This window comes from Hyaena hyaena, unplaced genomic scaffold (assembly GCF_003009895.1).
Source record: "Hyaena hyaena isolate Hyena2069 unplaced genomic scaffold, ASM300989v1 scaffold_331, whole genome shotgun sequence".
NCBI classification, from domain to species: Eukaryota; Metazoa; Chordata; class Mammalia; order Carnivora; family Hyaenidae; genus Hyaena; species Hyaena hyaena.
In genome coordinates, this window is record NW_024080965.1 from 1,544,539 (window position 1) to 1,562,118 (window position 17,580).

General features: G+C 42.6%; 1 protein-coding gene across 1 annotated transcript in view; it reads left to right on the plus strand.

Moving 5' to 3' along the window:
• The window catches only part of LOC120243194 (dynamin binding protein), a 111,033-nt gene that overhangs the window by 46,652 nt on the left and 46,801 nt on the right, over positions 1–17,580 (plus strand). The window contains exon 5 of the mRNA XM_039249243.1: positions 2,383–4,371. Within this exon, the coding sequence (XP_039105174.1) occupies positions 2,383–4,371 (1,989 nt within the window). The remainder of the gene's footprint in view (positions 1–2,382; positions 4,372–17,580) is intronic.

Here is a 17,580-nt window from a genome sequence, read left to right on the forward strand (position 1 = left end):
AAATAAAGGGTCGGACGCTCAACTGACTGAGTCAACAGGTGCCCCAAGTATAGGATTTTTAGAGAAGAATCCTATGGGAGTAGGAAGAAGCCTTTATGCCTTACAGGAAAGACTTGAGCAGGGGAGGGATATGATAAAACTGGTACATTTATCATCTTAGTTTGGCTGGAAGAGACTGGAAGAGAGGAAGTCTGGGACAAGATTTAAGAAAGTGAGATGGTGAGAGTTGGACCAGGGCAAGTAGTGAGTGGAAACACTATTTTGAAAGAAGACATTAAAGGAAGAAAGGAAGCTAGCAGCCTGGAGCCAGTTTCAGAGGGAGGATAGGCTTAATTTATTTGGCAGGTGGAGTTGCAGAATCATCATCAAATAGACATAGAATGCTTGCTCTGTGAAAGGCATTGTATCCGACTCAGGAAATACAAAAGAGAAGTGGTACCTGCCATTAAGGAACATGTCATTCACTTGGTGAGAAGATAGGGCAGATTTAATTTTTTTAAACGAATCAAGGGCAAGTTGAATACCCTAAAAGATACCCTAGAAGATAATCCAGTTATAAAACATGCTTGACTTTAAAATAACTTAAATGACTTTGGTAGGTACTTTTCTCTCCTGGTCTTATTTTACTTGGACTTGTTGCATTCCTTGATCACTTCTGCCAATAAAGTCAAATTGACGAGAGGCATCCAGTAACAGGAAGATTAAAAAAGATTAAAGCTGCTAGTTCACAAAATGAATAGTTCCTCATCAGAAAATTAAGAGTTTGTTTCAAAACAATTTATTACAAAACCATAGAGCAGTTCTTTAAGTTGGGGCGAATCTTCTAAGACTGAATTTTAATTTCATATATTTCCAGAAGCAGTGTGCCCCTCTCCTTTCTTTACCTCACCTTCTTCAGTAGTGAGACAGATAGACGCTAACTGTTCAGTTGACATTCTGTGAGGTTAACCGGAAACATCAATATTGGAACTGTTTTCTAAAACAAAAGTACCAATTGCTAGAACATGCTTTATTATGATGTATTTTCAGGATAAGAATAGTTCAAAAGGCCTCTGGAGGATATCAATGAAGAATTTCTTGCCCACACCCTGGACCTCCAACAAAGAAATCATTCCTGAAGACTTCTTTCATTGTTCCGTGTTTCATATTAAATACAATTTAGCATGAGAGAGTAGATGCGTTGGTTCAGAAGATTACAGTGGACGTGTGTGTGTGTATACATATTTAAATGTTTGTTTATTTTTTGAGTGAGACAGAGAGAGAGTACATAAGCAGAAGAGGAACAGAGAGAGAAAGGGAGACACAGAATCCAAAGCAGACTCCAGGCTCTGAGCTAGCTGTCAGCAGAGTCCAACGTGGAGCTTGAACTCACAAGCTGTGAGATCATTACCTGAGCCAAAGTTGAACACTTAGCTGATGGAGCCACTCAGGTGTCCCAGACATGTGTATATTTTCTTTATCATTTATAAACTAATCCAATGGCACAGACTGTAAGAACACTGTTTAAAAGTAGCAGTTTTCAACCTTTTTGATCCTAGGAGCCCTTTATACCCTTAAAAGTTTGAGACGTGAGGGAGCTCTTGTTTATGTGGGTTTATTGATATTTGCAATATTAGCTATTAAAACAGAAATTTTAAAAACATTTATCAATTCATTTTTTAAAACCAATTATATATTAACATAAACAGCATATTTTTAATGAAGAATATTTAGTTTTCCAAACAAAAAATTTAATGAGTGTCAGTTGTTTACATTTTTGCAAATCTCTTTAATATTTAGTTTAATAGAAGAAAGCTAGATTGTCATATTTGTATCTATGTTCAAACTGCTGATTGAATTGTGATTAACTGAGGTATGTAAAGTATATGAAGAAAATACAGTTCTGACTTTACAGACTCTGAAAGGATCTTGGGGCTCCCCCAGGATTCCATGGACCACACGTCAAAAACCACTAGTTTAGAGGAGTGTGCGCTGTTGTCGCTAAATTGTCAAAATTCACTAAATTCACTAAATTATCAAAAGCATTATGCCCTGGGTGGCTCAGTCGGTTAGGTGTCTGACTCTTGATTTTGGCTCAAGTCATGATCTCATGGTTCTTGAGATCGAGCCCTGCGTTGGACTCTGTGCTGACAGTGTCGAGCCTACTTGGGATTCTCCCTCTCCTTCTCTCTGCTGCTCACCCGCTTGCACACGTGCACTCTTTTCTCTCTCTCTCTCTCTCTCTCTGTGTCGCTCAAAATAAGTAAATAAACAAAAAAAAAAGTATCATGCCCTTATAACTCCAGATGTAGATTTCCCTGAATCTGACAGATGTTTGAAATGATGAGTTGTACTCTTTTGGGGTGATGACTCAGGTCATTATCTTTGCTTCTCTTTCTTTAGGTGACCTAGTGATTCTCGATGGTGCTCCCACCGCCGGCTGGGTGCAGGGCCAAAGCTGCTGGGGCACGCGGGGCTTCTTCCCGTCCTCATGCGTGCGGGAGCTCCGCCTGTCCTCGCAGAGCCAGCGGTGGCACTCGCAGAGTGCCTTGCTCCAGATTCCTGAGTACTCGATGGGACAGGCCCGGGCACTGATGGGGCTCTCTGCCCAGCTGGATGAGGAGCTGGACTTCAGAGAAGGGGATGTGATTACCATTACTGGGGTTCCTGAACCAGGCTGGTTTGAAGGGGAATTAGATGGCCGAAGAGGCATTTTTCCAGAAGGTTTTGTGGAGCTTTTGGGGCCACTGAGGACTGTGGATGAGTTGGAAAGTTCTGGAGATCACGACGACTGCATTATTAACGGTGAAGAAGACACCCCTCCAGGAGTAGAGGAGAGGGGCCCCGAAGAGGACGTGGAGCAGCCAGGGACCTATGGAATTGCCCTCTACAGATTCCAAGCCCTGGAGCCGAATGAGTTGGATTTTGATGTAGGTGATAAAATCCGAATTCTGGGGACTCTGGAAGATGGCTGGCTGGAAGGATCACTGAAGGGCAGGACAGGCATCTTTCCTTACCGATTTGTAAAGCTCTTCCCTAAAACAGGAGCAGAGGAGACCATGGCCATACCTCAGGAAAGCAGCCCTGCTGAGATCCCTGACGCTTCTCTGGAATGTTCCGAGAATTCCGCGGTAGTGGAGGGAAGAAGACACGAAACTCTTGAATACGAATCAGCAAAGAAGCCCAACTGTGTTATTTATGAAACATCTGCTTCTCCCCTAGAGCATCTGACTTCAGAGTGTGAAGTAAACAAAAATTCTCATCACGACAAGGGCAACTCACGAGGGGTCCTAAGAAGCCCGGGCCCGGGGCATGAACAGCCTCTTGCCAAAGACTCTTCTGCAAAGGATCCTTCAGAGACTGTCAATGGGGTTTCCTCCCAACGTCACGTATCTTTTCGTTCCAGATCGCAGAAAAACCAGTATTATTCTCCAGCAGGAGGGAGCCTCCTGAGTTCAGAGCAGTATCCTGACCCTCTTCCCTTTGAAGCAAACACTAAAGACTACTCCAGCCCACCTCCCAGAGGCGTGCACTCCCCACCAAAAGCCCTGCAGAAGCCAGTGCCACCTCCTCACAGTGGCTCTAGTCTTTTAGCCCCTAGAGTAGTTAGACCCAGCCAGTTGAGCTCTCAGCTCCAGGACATGGTAAGATGTGCTAAAAGGCACCACATACCCAAAGAAAATGCCTCTGGCTTTTGTTCTGCGTCAGAGAGGTCAGAGGCGAAGCCTGGTCCCCACGACAAAGGGTTTGCCCTGGAAGCAATGACACTTGTGCAGGGAGAAGGCAGCACTGACCTGGATTCCAAGTTGACACAACAGCTGATAGAGTTTGAGAAGAGCTTGTCAGGACCTGGCACAGAATCAGATAAAATTTTGCGCCACTTCTCAATCCTGGACTTTAACTCCGAGAAGGACATTGTCCGAGGTTCCTCAAAGCTACTCAGCCAGCAGGAGCTGCCTGAGAGGAGGAAAGCCCTAAGGCCACCGCCACCACGTCCCTCCGTTCCAGCGTCCACTTCTCCCCAGAGCCTGAAACCTGAACCTCCCTTGGCAGTGCGACCCTCTCGCCCGGCTCCCCTGCCGCCCCCGGCACAGCACAGAACGACAGCCCCCAGGCTCCTAACCTGTCCCCGTTCTAGCTTTGAGATCCCAGAAAAGGAGGGCCCTGAGAGTATGGAACAGACTCCGGACCAAACCTCCCCGTGTCCGCTAGTACTGGTGAGGATTCAGGAAATGGAACAGGACATGGATATGGGCAGCGGGGCTCAGGAAGAGCTCAACGTGGCGCTGGAGGAGAAGCAAGATGAATCATTAAGGGCAGAGACCCTTGAGGACCTTGAGTTCTACGACAGCAACATTGAAAGTCTGGATTTGGAACTCCAGCAACTTAGAGGTAAGTGATGAGGAAATGCTGTGTACTTGCTTCTTGACATTCAATCCCATAACAGCCTCCCCATGCTTTTAAGGGAGATGTTGTTATCTTTGACAAAGAATGATTTGCTTTTTCATTACCTAATTTCATATCACAGTTCAACTGGTCTGTCTCCATATATCCTATGACCACTCACTGTAGCCTCCTGATTTCACCTGATGCTCAGATAAGGAAGCTCACACCTCATTGACGTCTATGCCTCCAGCTCTGGCATGGTATCCATAGCAGTCATGCCGCTGGGAAGTCCCTTAACCGGGCTCTCATGAGGACTAATGACTTCCAGGCTAAGATTCATGAAAAACTGCATCCTATATCATTGTGGTTTAAGGACTAGGTTTTAATAGGGTTAGAGAGCTAACATTTATTAACTTGTTCATAATAAGGACTAGTTGCCATGTGTTTGCCCAAAGAATCTTCTCAGCCATCCTAAAGGTACTGGGATACTTCGTACGGCTGCTTTATAGATGAGGAAGATAAGATTTGTAGAGATTAAGTAGCTTACCAAGGTTGCTGGGAGCTCTTGTTTTTAACTACTGTAGTTCACCGCTTCCCACCGTGTACATTCAAATATTCAAATTCTGTCCCTTCATTTGGGGATGACCAGCCTCAGGGGACTCCATTTGTATTCATCAGACTTCGGTGAGAAGTAAATTATAAAGGAGGAAGAGGAAGAAAGTGAGGCACCAACAGTAGTCTAGGGCCCATGGAGAACACGGCTGGGTCACTTGGGCCAGGTGTGCCAGGGAGCTCTGGGCGCATGTGTCCTCAGGAAAGAAAATAATACTAAGTAGTCTGTGGGTGTAGGAATTGCAGGATACTGATTGCACTCTGAGTGGGAGAATGGTGGGCCAGAGAGGCTGGCTCAAGAAGGCGGGCCAAGTACACACGCTCACCTCCCCCTCTACTTTAGATCGCTGGGAGCGACTGAAGACATAAGTCCCAACAAGAAGGAGTATTATGGGAAGGCCAGAAATGGAGTCCTCTTCTGAGAGATGGAAAGCAGATGGTATTAAGGAGAGGAAACTCCTATCTAAACTCTGCTCGGGAGAGAACCACTATGTGAAGGGACTTGGGTGTGAGGATGCAACTTTTGGTCTAGGGGTTGTGAGTTTGAGCCCCACTTTGGGGGTAGAATTTCTTAAAATAATGAAGGGGGCACTAACAAAAAAATGATCATTAAATGTGAGTACTTGAAGTCCTGGAGGGATTGCCAGATACCTCGATGATTTCAGTGTGCTGGAAAAGGAGTTATAATAAGAGAATCTCAGTGTTGCATCCCCAAAGCAATATCAAGTTCCAATGCTTCCATATTTGTTAAGTTTTGAGATACACTTGTAAACTATTCTTGTGTTAGATATACAGGTGGTAAAACAAAAGTGTCTCAAATTCTAGGTAGTGGGAATTTCTCAATAATAAGGCTTTTTAGGAGCACCTGGCTGGCTTGGTCAGTAGGTCATGCATGCGACTTTTGATTTTGGGATTGTGAATTCAAATCCCGTGTTGAGTGCAGAGATTACTAAGGAAACATTTTTATTTTTAAGTAGCGCTTTTTAGAATTAATTGTGTTCCACAGAAATGCTATGTCTTCTATGCTTAAGGATACCATGCACTGTTTTTAAATGGATGTATAGATTAATGGACTGGTATTAAGTGATGAGACAGGTATTCTTTTTTCTTCAACTGACCTTTTTCAGGACTAATTTAATAATTTAGCCAGTGTTCTTACTGTGCTTTTTTTTTAAGTGCTAAAAGTTTAATACTGTGATAGATCTACAGTAGATGTGTACAGTCTTAATTAGAAAGATTTTTCTTCATTTGAATCTACAAACAGCATAGGCTATATTGTTAATTGATTTTCAATAAGTATGATTTGTATCTATTGCTAATGCGATGAAATTATTCCTTGCAGTCACTGACAGTACCTCTTAAGGTCATCTTTTTCTATTTCCATAAAAATGATATTCAGTATAGTCAGTACAATGAAAAAGAAGGAAATCATCAGTTTGAGCACTAGGCTTTACTCTTCCAATCCATTCGTATATAATCTCAAATCTTGAAATTTAAGGCCTAGGATTTTAAATTCTTGATTCTTGATACAAGTTTCATCTAATTCTGATTGGTATTATACTTAGTTGTTTCTTTGCCTCCCGATGCAAACTTTAAGCCTACTGAGAAGATGTACTTTGTATCAGTGCATCATTTCCCACACACCTGCTAGAGTATTCTGCAGGTAGTAGGGACCCATTAAATTCTTGATAAATTGGATAAGTTGAAGTTGCCTGCTCTATTTTCCAGAGTTTTCATACACCTCCTACCTCTGTTTGTTACTTTGAACTTGGACCTCTGTGGCTCTGGGACTGTTGGAGCAGAGGTGCCATTCCCCTTTGTCAGACACAGTTCATGGATAGCAAAATAGTCCAGTGCTGTGCCAGACTCAAGGGGAGGTTCTTTGTTGTAGCTATTCCTTCTTCAGACTCTGGAATTTTGATGACATGAAGATTAATTTTCTAGGAGCTCTGTGTTTTTATTTTTTCAAATATGGTATGTCCTCTTGTATAATTTTCTGTTTCCTGCAGGTAACTTTCAGCTTGTTTTGTATTCTTTTTACATACGGTAAACATAACTTCTGTTAGAGTCTGTGTATAATGATTCCAAGATATTATGTGTTAGTGGGGCTGTTTTTGATGTCGCATACTCCTCATTCACGTGGTCTAGACTCCTTATGTGTCTGATTATCTTTTACTGTGTGCTGGTCATAGTATTTGCAAAATGTTAAGACCTAAAATGAAGGCACCTATTCCAGAGAGGATTTGCATTTGTTTCTATCAGTTTTTTTGGGACCTGCTAGTGTTTCCAAATTCCCAAAGGATAGTAATCCTTGGGATTCAAGAACAAGAAATTGGAATCTTTGTTAATTCCTAAAATTATAAATTATTCTGTGTTTTAAAAAACTATTTGTTTATATGTTCTTAAATAATAGTAGTACCATAATAATCTTCAATGAATAATTTTCCTTTGTTAGGCTTATATTAAAAATATCAGAGATTATAATTTTCCTGTGGTAGGCTTGTACTGAAAGAGATTGTTATATTATCATGGCACATACACATATACATATATAAGAAATATATATACATAAAATAAGTGCATGGTTTGTTATCATGAACCAAATATTATGACAAGATTATGTATTTCTATTTTTTTAGATGTTTGTTTTTTGAGAGAGTGCAAGCAGGGGAAGGGCAGAGAGAGGGGGATAGAAGATCCAAAGTGGGGTTTGTGCTAACAGCAGTGAGCCCTATGTGGGGCTTGAACTTATGAACCACAAGATCATGACCTGAGCCAAAGTCCAATGCTCAACTGACTGAGCCATCCCGGTGTCCCGACAAGGTTATATATTTTAATAACATATAAAAGTGTTCTCTACCTGATAATAGACTTTTTAAAGAATTTAAAGACTTTTTTACTTTTTAGTTTAAAGTAATTTTAGATCTAGGGCACCTGAGTAGCTCAGTCAGTTAAGCAGCCAACTTCATCTCAGGTCATAATCTCATGTTTCATGAGTTCAAGCCCTTCGTCAGGCTCTGTGCTGACAGCTCAGAGCCTGGAGCCTCCTTTGGATTTTGTGTCTCCCTCTCTCTCTGCCCCTCCCCTGCTCATGCTCACTTGCACGCTCTCTCAAAAATAAACATTAAAAAAATAAAATAATTTTAGATATAGAAAGTTGCAAAAAATTAAAGTTCTCATATACCCTTCACTCAATTTCCCCTTACCTTAACATCTTACATAAGTATAGAATATTTATCAAAGTCAGAAAATAAACATGACAGTAGGCAATTGAAAACATTAGAAGAGGGGAAGACTGACAGAAAATAAACATTAAATTAAAAAATTTCAAAATTGTGGGGCGCCTGGGTGGCTTAGTCGGTTAAGCGTCCGACTTTCGCTTGGGTCATGATCTCATGGTTCGTGGGTTCGAGCCCCGCGTCGGGCTCTGTGCTGACTGCCAGTTCAGAGCCTGGAGCCTGTTTCAGTCTGTGACTCCCTCTCTCTCTGACCCTCCCCTGCTCACGCTGTCTCTCTCTCTCTCTCCTAAAAATAAATAAAACATTAAAAAAAATAAAAAAATAAAAAAAAAGAAGTAATTGCAAGGTAAGTGTCTGTCCGTGAATAGGCTCATTGATACTGTGCAGATATGGTAAATACAAAATAAAATGAAAGCAAAAAGAAAATCACAGTGTGCAAAACAGGCATGNAGTCTGTGACTCCCTCTCTCTCTGACCCTCCCCTGCTCACGCTGTCTCTCTCTCTCTCTCCTAAAAATAAATAAAACATTTAAAAAAAAAAAAAATTTCAAAATTGTAAAATAATACCACAAGTGATTAGTATTTAAAAATTATTCTTAAAACAAGATTTTAAATACACAAAGTTTTATTTGCCCTGATCCTACTGATCATTGTTTTGTTAATATTCTAGGCATAGGAAAGAGTTGCCATCTTATTTTTGATGTTGGTTGGATTACAAGTGTAGCTAAAAGCATCCTCAGGTGGGACCATTAGGGTACATATTGCTTCATGTAAGTTCTTTTTTTTTAAACAGTGAAAGTATTTTGTGTACTTGCTCTGATTTTGACTTTGCCATTGATATCAATGTTTTTGCTAATTCAAAATTTAGACAATCATTTTTTTTAACTATTCACATCTTTAAACAATTTTATTGAGGTATAATTGACATACAGCATTATATTAGTTTCAGGTGTACAACATGATTCAATATTAATACTCTCATGTTCTCTGTAATCTTCTGTTAAAATATTTATAAAGAACTATGCCCTATAGCAAATAGTAAGGCCTGGAGAATACTGGACAAACAGTTTTGGGTAGTATTCAAATAATGGGACATTCACTGCCCTGGGCAAGATTTAACATTACACAGAATCATTTGTCAGAATTGCCAATTTAAGGATTTATTTTGCTTCCAGAACTTGATATCACTCACAAGGTTTGTATGACAGACACTATACAAATAAGCTTATTAATATTTCTTTTATTTGCCAGAATGACTCACTGTTAGTAGCACACAAGGCCATGAACACACACTTATAAACATACTCATAACATAGCAACAGCTACAAGCAAAACTAACTGATTAGATCCTAATCACTTTTCTCTGTACTCTTGTTTGGTCAACCTTAATCTTTTACTCTCTGTGTCAGTATTTTCTGTTCTTGCTTTCAACTTGACATTGGTAGATGCCTTCAAACCAATAGTGTGTCTACATTTATTACTAGGCTTTATTCTCACAGGAGAGTTACAGTATTTTCTCTTGTCTTCCAGATTTCTAGGCTGATTTTTCTTAGGATTCAGAAAGACCTATACATATCTTAAGAAATGCTGAGAAACATTTTCCACATAAAAGCATTAGTCCATCTCAGTTCAGTTACCAGAAACTATTTTCAAAGCTTAAAATTCTGTGGGGAACCAAGATATTGGAACCCCAACTGTCAGTTTGCAAGAGGGCTGGGCCAATTCTGACTCACTCTCAGGAGTCCTTTGGGATCTTAGCATATTTTAGGAAAAGGGCTCTTTTTAGGTTTCTCACCTTGGATAAGCTCTGGGCTTTGGGTTTTTGACCTCTTCTCCTCAGAGGGCCATTGAAACAAAAGTTCCATTGTCTGGGACTGGCCAGTGCTGCGGGGCCTCTGTGGTTATTTGCTTGTCTGGGTTCCAGTTTTCTTTTGGTTTTGGCCCGTGCGCTACCATTTTGTCATTGTATTGATAGTTGGAAGGTTTTTAAAATATTTCCTCCAACTTTTTAAACATTTTTTTTTTCTGTAAGAGGATTGGCCCAAATAACCTAAACTTTAATTATTAGAAATTTGAAAGCCCAAGATTAGTTTTAGATGCCAGTATTTGGCTCCAATTGAGAATTTGGATCTTTAAATTTGAAATTACCATACAGAGTCAGGGTAGAATAATAAGAGGCATCTCTGACTGTAGCGTGTTGGGGAATGAAATGCCGTTTTGCAGGCTTCAGGATGGTATTCAGTTCAAGCATTCATCCACTGTGCTAACGGCAGAATAATAAACACGGATGGGCTCTCTGCCCTCACAGAGCGTTTAGTCAGATGAGTTACTAGTTAACAAGTTAAGGTACATATCTAAATGAGTTACTAGTTAACAAGGTACATATCTAAAACACAGTACCTTCAGATCTGATACATAGCTTGACTTCTGGAGCCGTGGAAACATTTGGGGCTAATCCACAGACTTTCAGGTTTCCCAGTATGTGTGACTTTTAGAACCCTGATTAGGACTACATACTGTAGCCCTGCGGGAATGTTATTTCAGCATCTCCGAGTGTTTTCCTGTCTCTAGGAGAGGTTCACGTGCCTCTCAATTTGACAAGTAATCAGGGTTGTACATACATTTCTTTACTAAGCAAATATTTCTTGAGCACATCCCAGGAGGCAGGCCCTGACTGTCCATTGATAAATAAGAAGGACATAGTCACAGTATCATTCATACTTGTGTATCTCTGAAACTCTAGTGATCGCAGTGGTGTTGACCTCTATATGTAATCACACTGTTGAAACCTTTGAACCGTGGTCATAGTTACTTCAGTGTGAGTAAGGACCCCATTATTCTCCATCAGTGCAGGGAAAGGTAAAGTGTAGAGTCAGCCAGCCTCTTCCACATCAGGAGCCTTGCTCCTAAACTTTTCTTCCTTTGAAGGTAATGTCAAGAGGAATGTTGACCAGAGACTCTCAGGGTAATTTTAACAGGCTGTTGCACATCAAATCAGAACATGTTTTTCCAGGAAAGGAATATTTTCAGCACAATACTGAGGGAGATCTATGGCCCACTGAAGAGAGCCATTCATTTAATAAGTTGAAAAATTACTGATATGGAACAATAACATCTTTATACTGAAGTGATCTATAATGTTCTAGACAGATCTTTAAAATTTGAAAGTATAGTTTACTTCTACATACAGAAGCCGTTTGTTATTCCGAAGACTCCTTGGCGTGCCTCAGATATTAAAAATTCTTTCTCGGGGCGCCTGGGTGGCTCAGGTGGTTAAATGTCTGACTTCGGCTCAGGTCATGACCTTGCAGTTTCTGAGTTCAAGCCCCACATCAGGCTGTGTGCTGACAGCTCAGAGCCTGGAGCCTGCTTCAGATTCTGGGTCTCCCTCTCTCTCTGCCCCTCCCCCACCCACTCCTTGTCTCTCTTTCTCTCTCTCTCTCTCATTCTCTCTGTCAAAAACAAATTAAAAAATAATAAATTTTTAAGTTAAAAAATTATATTGAAAAAATAAAATAAAATAAAAATTCTTTCTCAAACTAGCAACACACAGTGGAGTTAAATAGCCAAAACATTTTGTGGTCTTTCAAGATGTAAAAGTTTATGTGAAAGGAATAATAATCTTTCTGTCTGGTTTGTCCGTACAGGAGAAAAAAAGCAAGTCCCTTTGATTTGTGGCATCTAGTTCAGGGTGTTGGCTCAGTAAAAATGAGCTCAGTTACTTGTAATGGATTTTGTCTTGGTATAGAACAGCACCCAAAGTTAGAGGGCTTTAATTGTCTATGTTAATTCAGGACTGACCCTGGTTTTCCTTTTACAACAGGTGGTTCAATGTATGTCAAGAAATGTAGCTTGGAATGGTTGACTTAGTTATAATTAACCTGTGAGTCACTATTTTTTTTAGGTCGTTAATTAAAGGATCACTATTCCTAACTTTGTAGCATAGCATTGTGAACATTTCCTCACTGTCAGCTCAGGGCGGAGGGGAGGAGAAACTAGAATAGATCCAGGGATTTTAAGTATCCGGTTTCAGACTTCACTGGGGCTTTGCAGGAACACGGTGAAGGGACCTGCCTCCTGCTAGCACAGACTCTTGGCCACAATCATTCCTGCCATCACTCGGCCAGCTGAGTGTGTCACCTCTTGCGCTGCACTTTACCAGATGTAGCAAGCCCAAAAAGGTGAGAGACTCTAGGGCAGTCATTTAGTCTGCATATATTGAGCTCCTGCTGTGTTCCAGGCAGTGTCCTGGAATTATGGCACTGACCTCTGCCCTCGTGGGGAGAGGCAAACACTAAGTAGAAATATGAATATGTACTAGAAGGCAAAAGAAGCTATGGAATCAGGGAAAAGTGACATTTGAGCGAAGATCTGAATGATTGTAGGGAGCCAGCCAAGCCACTTTTGGGGAGTGGGGGAAATTGTTGCAGGCAGATGGGCCATCAAGGACAAGAGTGCAGCTAGTGTTTGAGGAACAGCAAAGAGGCCAGTTCAGCTATCGCGAAGGTGTGGGCTTTGTAGTTCATTGTTCAGATAAGACGAGCCCCTGGAGGGTTTTGAGCAGGGGAGCGGTGAGACCTGGCGTTAGTCACACAGTCACTCTGGCTGCAGTGTGGAGGACAGACAGAAAGACACAGGGGAAAGGGACCAGCTTGGAGGCTACTGCAGTGATGCAGGCAAGAGGCGATGGCGGCCTGGGCCAGGATGATAGACCGAGATGATGCGGAGAGTGCGGTCCTGGGTGCATTTGGAGTCTGAGCCTGTGGGCCTTGCTGGTAGATGGGGTGTGAGCTGTGAGAGGACAAGAAGACTCAAGGATGACCTCGCGGGCGAGCAGCTGGAAGGATTGGAGTTGCCAGTAACCTCGCGAGTCATGGTGAAGACTGCAGGAGATGCTGGTTGGTGGGGGAGGTGGAGGGGGCGGAGGTCAGGAGCTCTGGGTTGATCATGGTGAGGAACCCCTAAGACATCCGGGTAGAAGTATTGATTAGGCAAGTTTGATATACAGTCCAGAGTTCTGGGGAGAGGTAAGGGCTGCAGACAATACATTTGGGACAAATCAGTTTGACTGCACATAGACTTTATTTAAAGCCACAACATTTAATGAGATTACTTTTTTTAAAAAAGAAAAGAAAGAGTATAGATACAGAGAAGGGGCGCAGGCACTGAACCTCACCATGACCTGAAGGAACTGAAAGGGCAAGACAGTGATCATAATTATAATTAATTAAGCACTTATTACTTGTCACACAGAGTGCTAGGTCTTTGACACACTTTTTCGAATCCTCCACATTGTCCATATATGACAAGTGAGAAAGCCCAGGTTGACCCAGACTGTCACAGTTAGTCAGTGGTGGGGCTGGGGTTCAAATTCAGGTCGGTTTCATCGCACAGCCTTTTCTGCCCTGTCACTGCGCCACACTGTGATGTCGACGTGTTTCCACTTGAGAAGGAACTGCTTAATCTCTGAGAGTGGATGGTAGGAAGCACCACTTGGAAAATCCAGAAATACAAGTGCTCACGAGGGAGGGATCCCAAAAGACCCTTGCCAATTTACTTCCAAAATAATTTATGCCAGGCATGACATTTTTTAGTATCTCATCTGTTGAAAACTATAAGAGAGTATCTGTATGTGTTGATATCTTTAAAAAAAAAATACTTAACCCTTCCTCACAGATACACTTTTGACTGCTTGCTTATCAGGAAGTCATACAGGTTTCCAACATGCTTACCCATTCATGCTAACAACATCCCCACGCTGGTCATTTATCTCTCTATTTGAGCCTCACCTAACTCATAACCCTTTCAGTTCATCATGGAGTGTAAATTCTGAGACATCTTAGGTGCTTCTCACAGCCCTGTGCCATTGAGCATATTCACACCCTTCAGAGAATATCACATTTCCCCCCAGATGCCTCTTATTTTCCAACATTCCAGCCTTTTGCCTTTTGCCTTTTACAGTGCTCCCAGAATCCTCTCTGCTCCTGCCTTCCCTCCTTCCAGTCAGTGGTCGCTTTTCATTAGTGCTTCATCTCTTCCTCTGTCAGGGAACTTACCTTGAGATCTTAGGTGTCTGTCCAGACCCTCTGTCCACACCATCGGAGGCTGTGGCACTGGTGTCCTATGAGTAGTGTGGTCTCCTTTAAATTCTTCCTCCAGGCTGAGAGGCAGCTGCACTGAGTAAGAGTGGAAACCACAGTTCCAGTCCTATCAATGTTCCCTGTGTTCCTGCTGTGGGCCAGGTAATTGAATATCTAGGAGAAGCCCTGGGGCACGCCAGTGTTTACGAGTGTGGAAGACCAGGAAGAAGAACTAGCAAAAGAGAAGACACAGATAGTCCAGTGAGTGGGACCGATCCATTGGAGTGATTGCATTGCAGAAGCAGAGGGAGGGCCTCGCTGCTGGAACACAGTCTCGGAGGCGTTAGGCGGGGCTGGGATCCAGGGAGCCAGCGGAGTGACTGGCCTGTTAGAGGAGACAGTCTGTCCATTTTAACAGGAGGGAAGGCAGAGTATATGGATACAAACGCAGTACGATGGTAGATTTGATAGGGGAAGGATGAAGAAACAGAAATAAATTATAAAGGAGGAAGAGGAAGAAAGTGAGGCACCAACAGTAGTCTAGGGCCTACAGAGAACACGGCTGAGTCACTTGGGCCAGGTGTGCCAGGGAGCTCCAAACCCACATATCCTCAGGAAAGAAAATAATACTAAGTAGTCTGTGGGTGTAGGAATTGCAGGATACTGATTGCACTCCGAGTGGGAGAGTGGTGGGCCAGAGAGGCTGGCTCAAGAAGGCGAGCCAAGTACACACGCTCACCTCCCCCTCTACTTTAGATCGCTGCGAGTGACTGAAAACATAAGTCCCAACAAGAAGGAGTATTATGGGAAGGCCAGAAATGGAGTCCTCTTCTGAGAGATGGAAAGCAGATGGTATTAATGAGAGGAAACTCCTATCTAAACTGTGCTCGGGAGAGAACCACTATGTGAAGGGGCTTGGGTGTGAGGGGACTGCAGCCTCAGGTATGGAGGGGTGAGGCGGGGCGAGGCGGTCCTGGAGCAGATTTGCTATGATGGATCAGGGAATTGCTAGGGCACTTGGTCTGAACAGGGGTGGCAGCAACAGTTACCCTCAAGGGCAAGTGTGAGGATGGGCGCTTAGGCATGTACTCAGGAAGGTGGTCACTTAGGGACGCCTGGCTGGCTCAGCCCATTAAGCTTCCAACTTCAGCTCAGGTCTTACCTTAGGGTTCATGAGTTCGAGCCCTGCGTCAGGCTCTGTGCTGACAACACAGGCTCTGTGCTGCTTCAGATTCTGTGTCTCCCTCTCTCTCTTCCCCTCCTCTGCTCATGTTCTGTCTGTCTCTCAAAAATAAACATTAAAAAAAATAATAATGAAAAATTTTTAAAAAGGTGATCATTCAATACAAGAAGTTCTGAAGTCCTGGGGTTTGCCAGATAGCTTGATCATTTCTGAGTACCTGAAGAGGGGTTGGAAAGATTCTTGGCACAGTGCTACCTCCCCAAAGACATAGCAAGTCCCAGGTTCTTCCATTGCTTTCTATACCTGTGACTTGGTTTGAGATACACTTGTGAACTTTTCTTACATTAGATATAAAGGTGGCAGAACAAAAGCATCTCAAATTCCAGGTAGTGGGAATTTCTCAATAATGAGGCTTTTTAGAATTAATCATGTTCCCCAGAAATGTCTTGTCTTTTGTGCTTAAGATGAAAACATGACGAAACAAACCTGAAGAGCTTAAGTAACTTCCTCAAGCTTCTACAGCCGGTGAGTGGCAAAGTCCAGACACACACCCAGGACTGGCAGAGCTGCGCTCTAACCTCCAAGCTGTCCTGCCCTCTGCCTGGCATCTAGACAGTACCCCATAAATGCTGCAGACAGCAGCTCATCAAACCTGTCTGTACCTGCTGGGTACCCATGTGCAGAGATGTGTTGAGGACTGGGACATAAGTTAGAGATGGTCCTTGCCCCCAAGGAGCATTCAGTGTGATAAATGGAGAGAAACACATATAATAAAATAATATAGGTGAGATGAGAGAGAGTTTTGCTCGGTGCTCCAAAAAGTAGCAAGAACTGTAGGAATCAGAGAACGTCACTGGGGAACTCTTCATATGAAAGCGTCCATCACCAGACCAGAAGGGTGACCTGCACAGTTAAGAGACATTAACAGAAGTGTAGGAAGGTTCTTTTCCTGTCTCCTCCCTCTTCTTCCTTTACCTTTCTGGCACCTTCTCCCTCTTTCTGTCTCCTTCTAAATCCTACTGCCTGTCTTCCCTTCTACCATTGAATAGAGCAGGATTTCTGTGTCCTGGTGGCGAGGGGTGCACAGATAGTTACTGCAGCTGATCACCCCCACGCTGGTGGCATACAGCAAGCATCAGGCGCCGTGCCACTCTAGGGCCTCCGACAAGCTGGGGCGATGTTATTGTTGCATCCCATAGAAAGGGAGAGCCAGGGAGAGGGATGCTGTCTGAGGGGTTGAATTGCATCAATAATACCAGGATCGAGAAGAGTGGAAAAGTCGCTCTCCCTTTTCCTTCAGCCCACATATCTTTGTACACAGATTTATCACATGAAAATAAGCAACCCGTTCACAGCTGCTGATTAGTTCTAGGTCATAGCACATGGAGGCCAAGCTGAGGCAGTGTACATCTTCATGGAAACTATGCCTTTAACGCCCTGAAGGCAACAGGCCTTAGAAAAGAATGGCGGGGTGCGTGGGAGTGGAGAGCTTGTATTATAACACACTATACACTCTCATCTTCTTCAAAGATCATTTCTTTTAACTTCACATAACCTCTCCTATGGGTTCATTTTTTTAAAAAACTTTCTTTTTCTTTTTTTTATTGACAAGTTAATTTTTTATTATAGTATATTGTCAAGTTGGTTTCCATATAACACCCAATGCTCATCACAAGTGCCCTCCTCCATGCCCATCACCCACTTTCTCCTCTCCTCCACCTCCATCAACCCTCAGTTTGTTCTCAGTATTTAAGAGTCTCTTTGGTTTGCCTCCCTCCCTCTCCTTAAGTATTTTTTCCCCTTCCCCTCCCCTATGGTCCTCTGTTAAGTTTCTCCTGTTCCACATATGAGTGAAAACATATGGTATCTGTCTTTCTCTGCCTGACTTATTTCACTTAGCATAATAACCTCAAGTTCCAGCCACGTTGCTACAAATGGCTACGGGGTCATTTTATAACTAGTATCTTTACTACCTATAATTTATCCTCTCTTATCTTTTCTCTTGGTTGATGTACTAGGTGTGTTTCTTATAGCACTATCTTTATCAGAGATACAAAGTTGTTAAAGGGAACTTTGTTTTCAATAATAGTTAGGGAAAGAT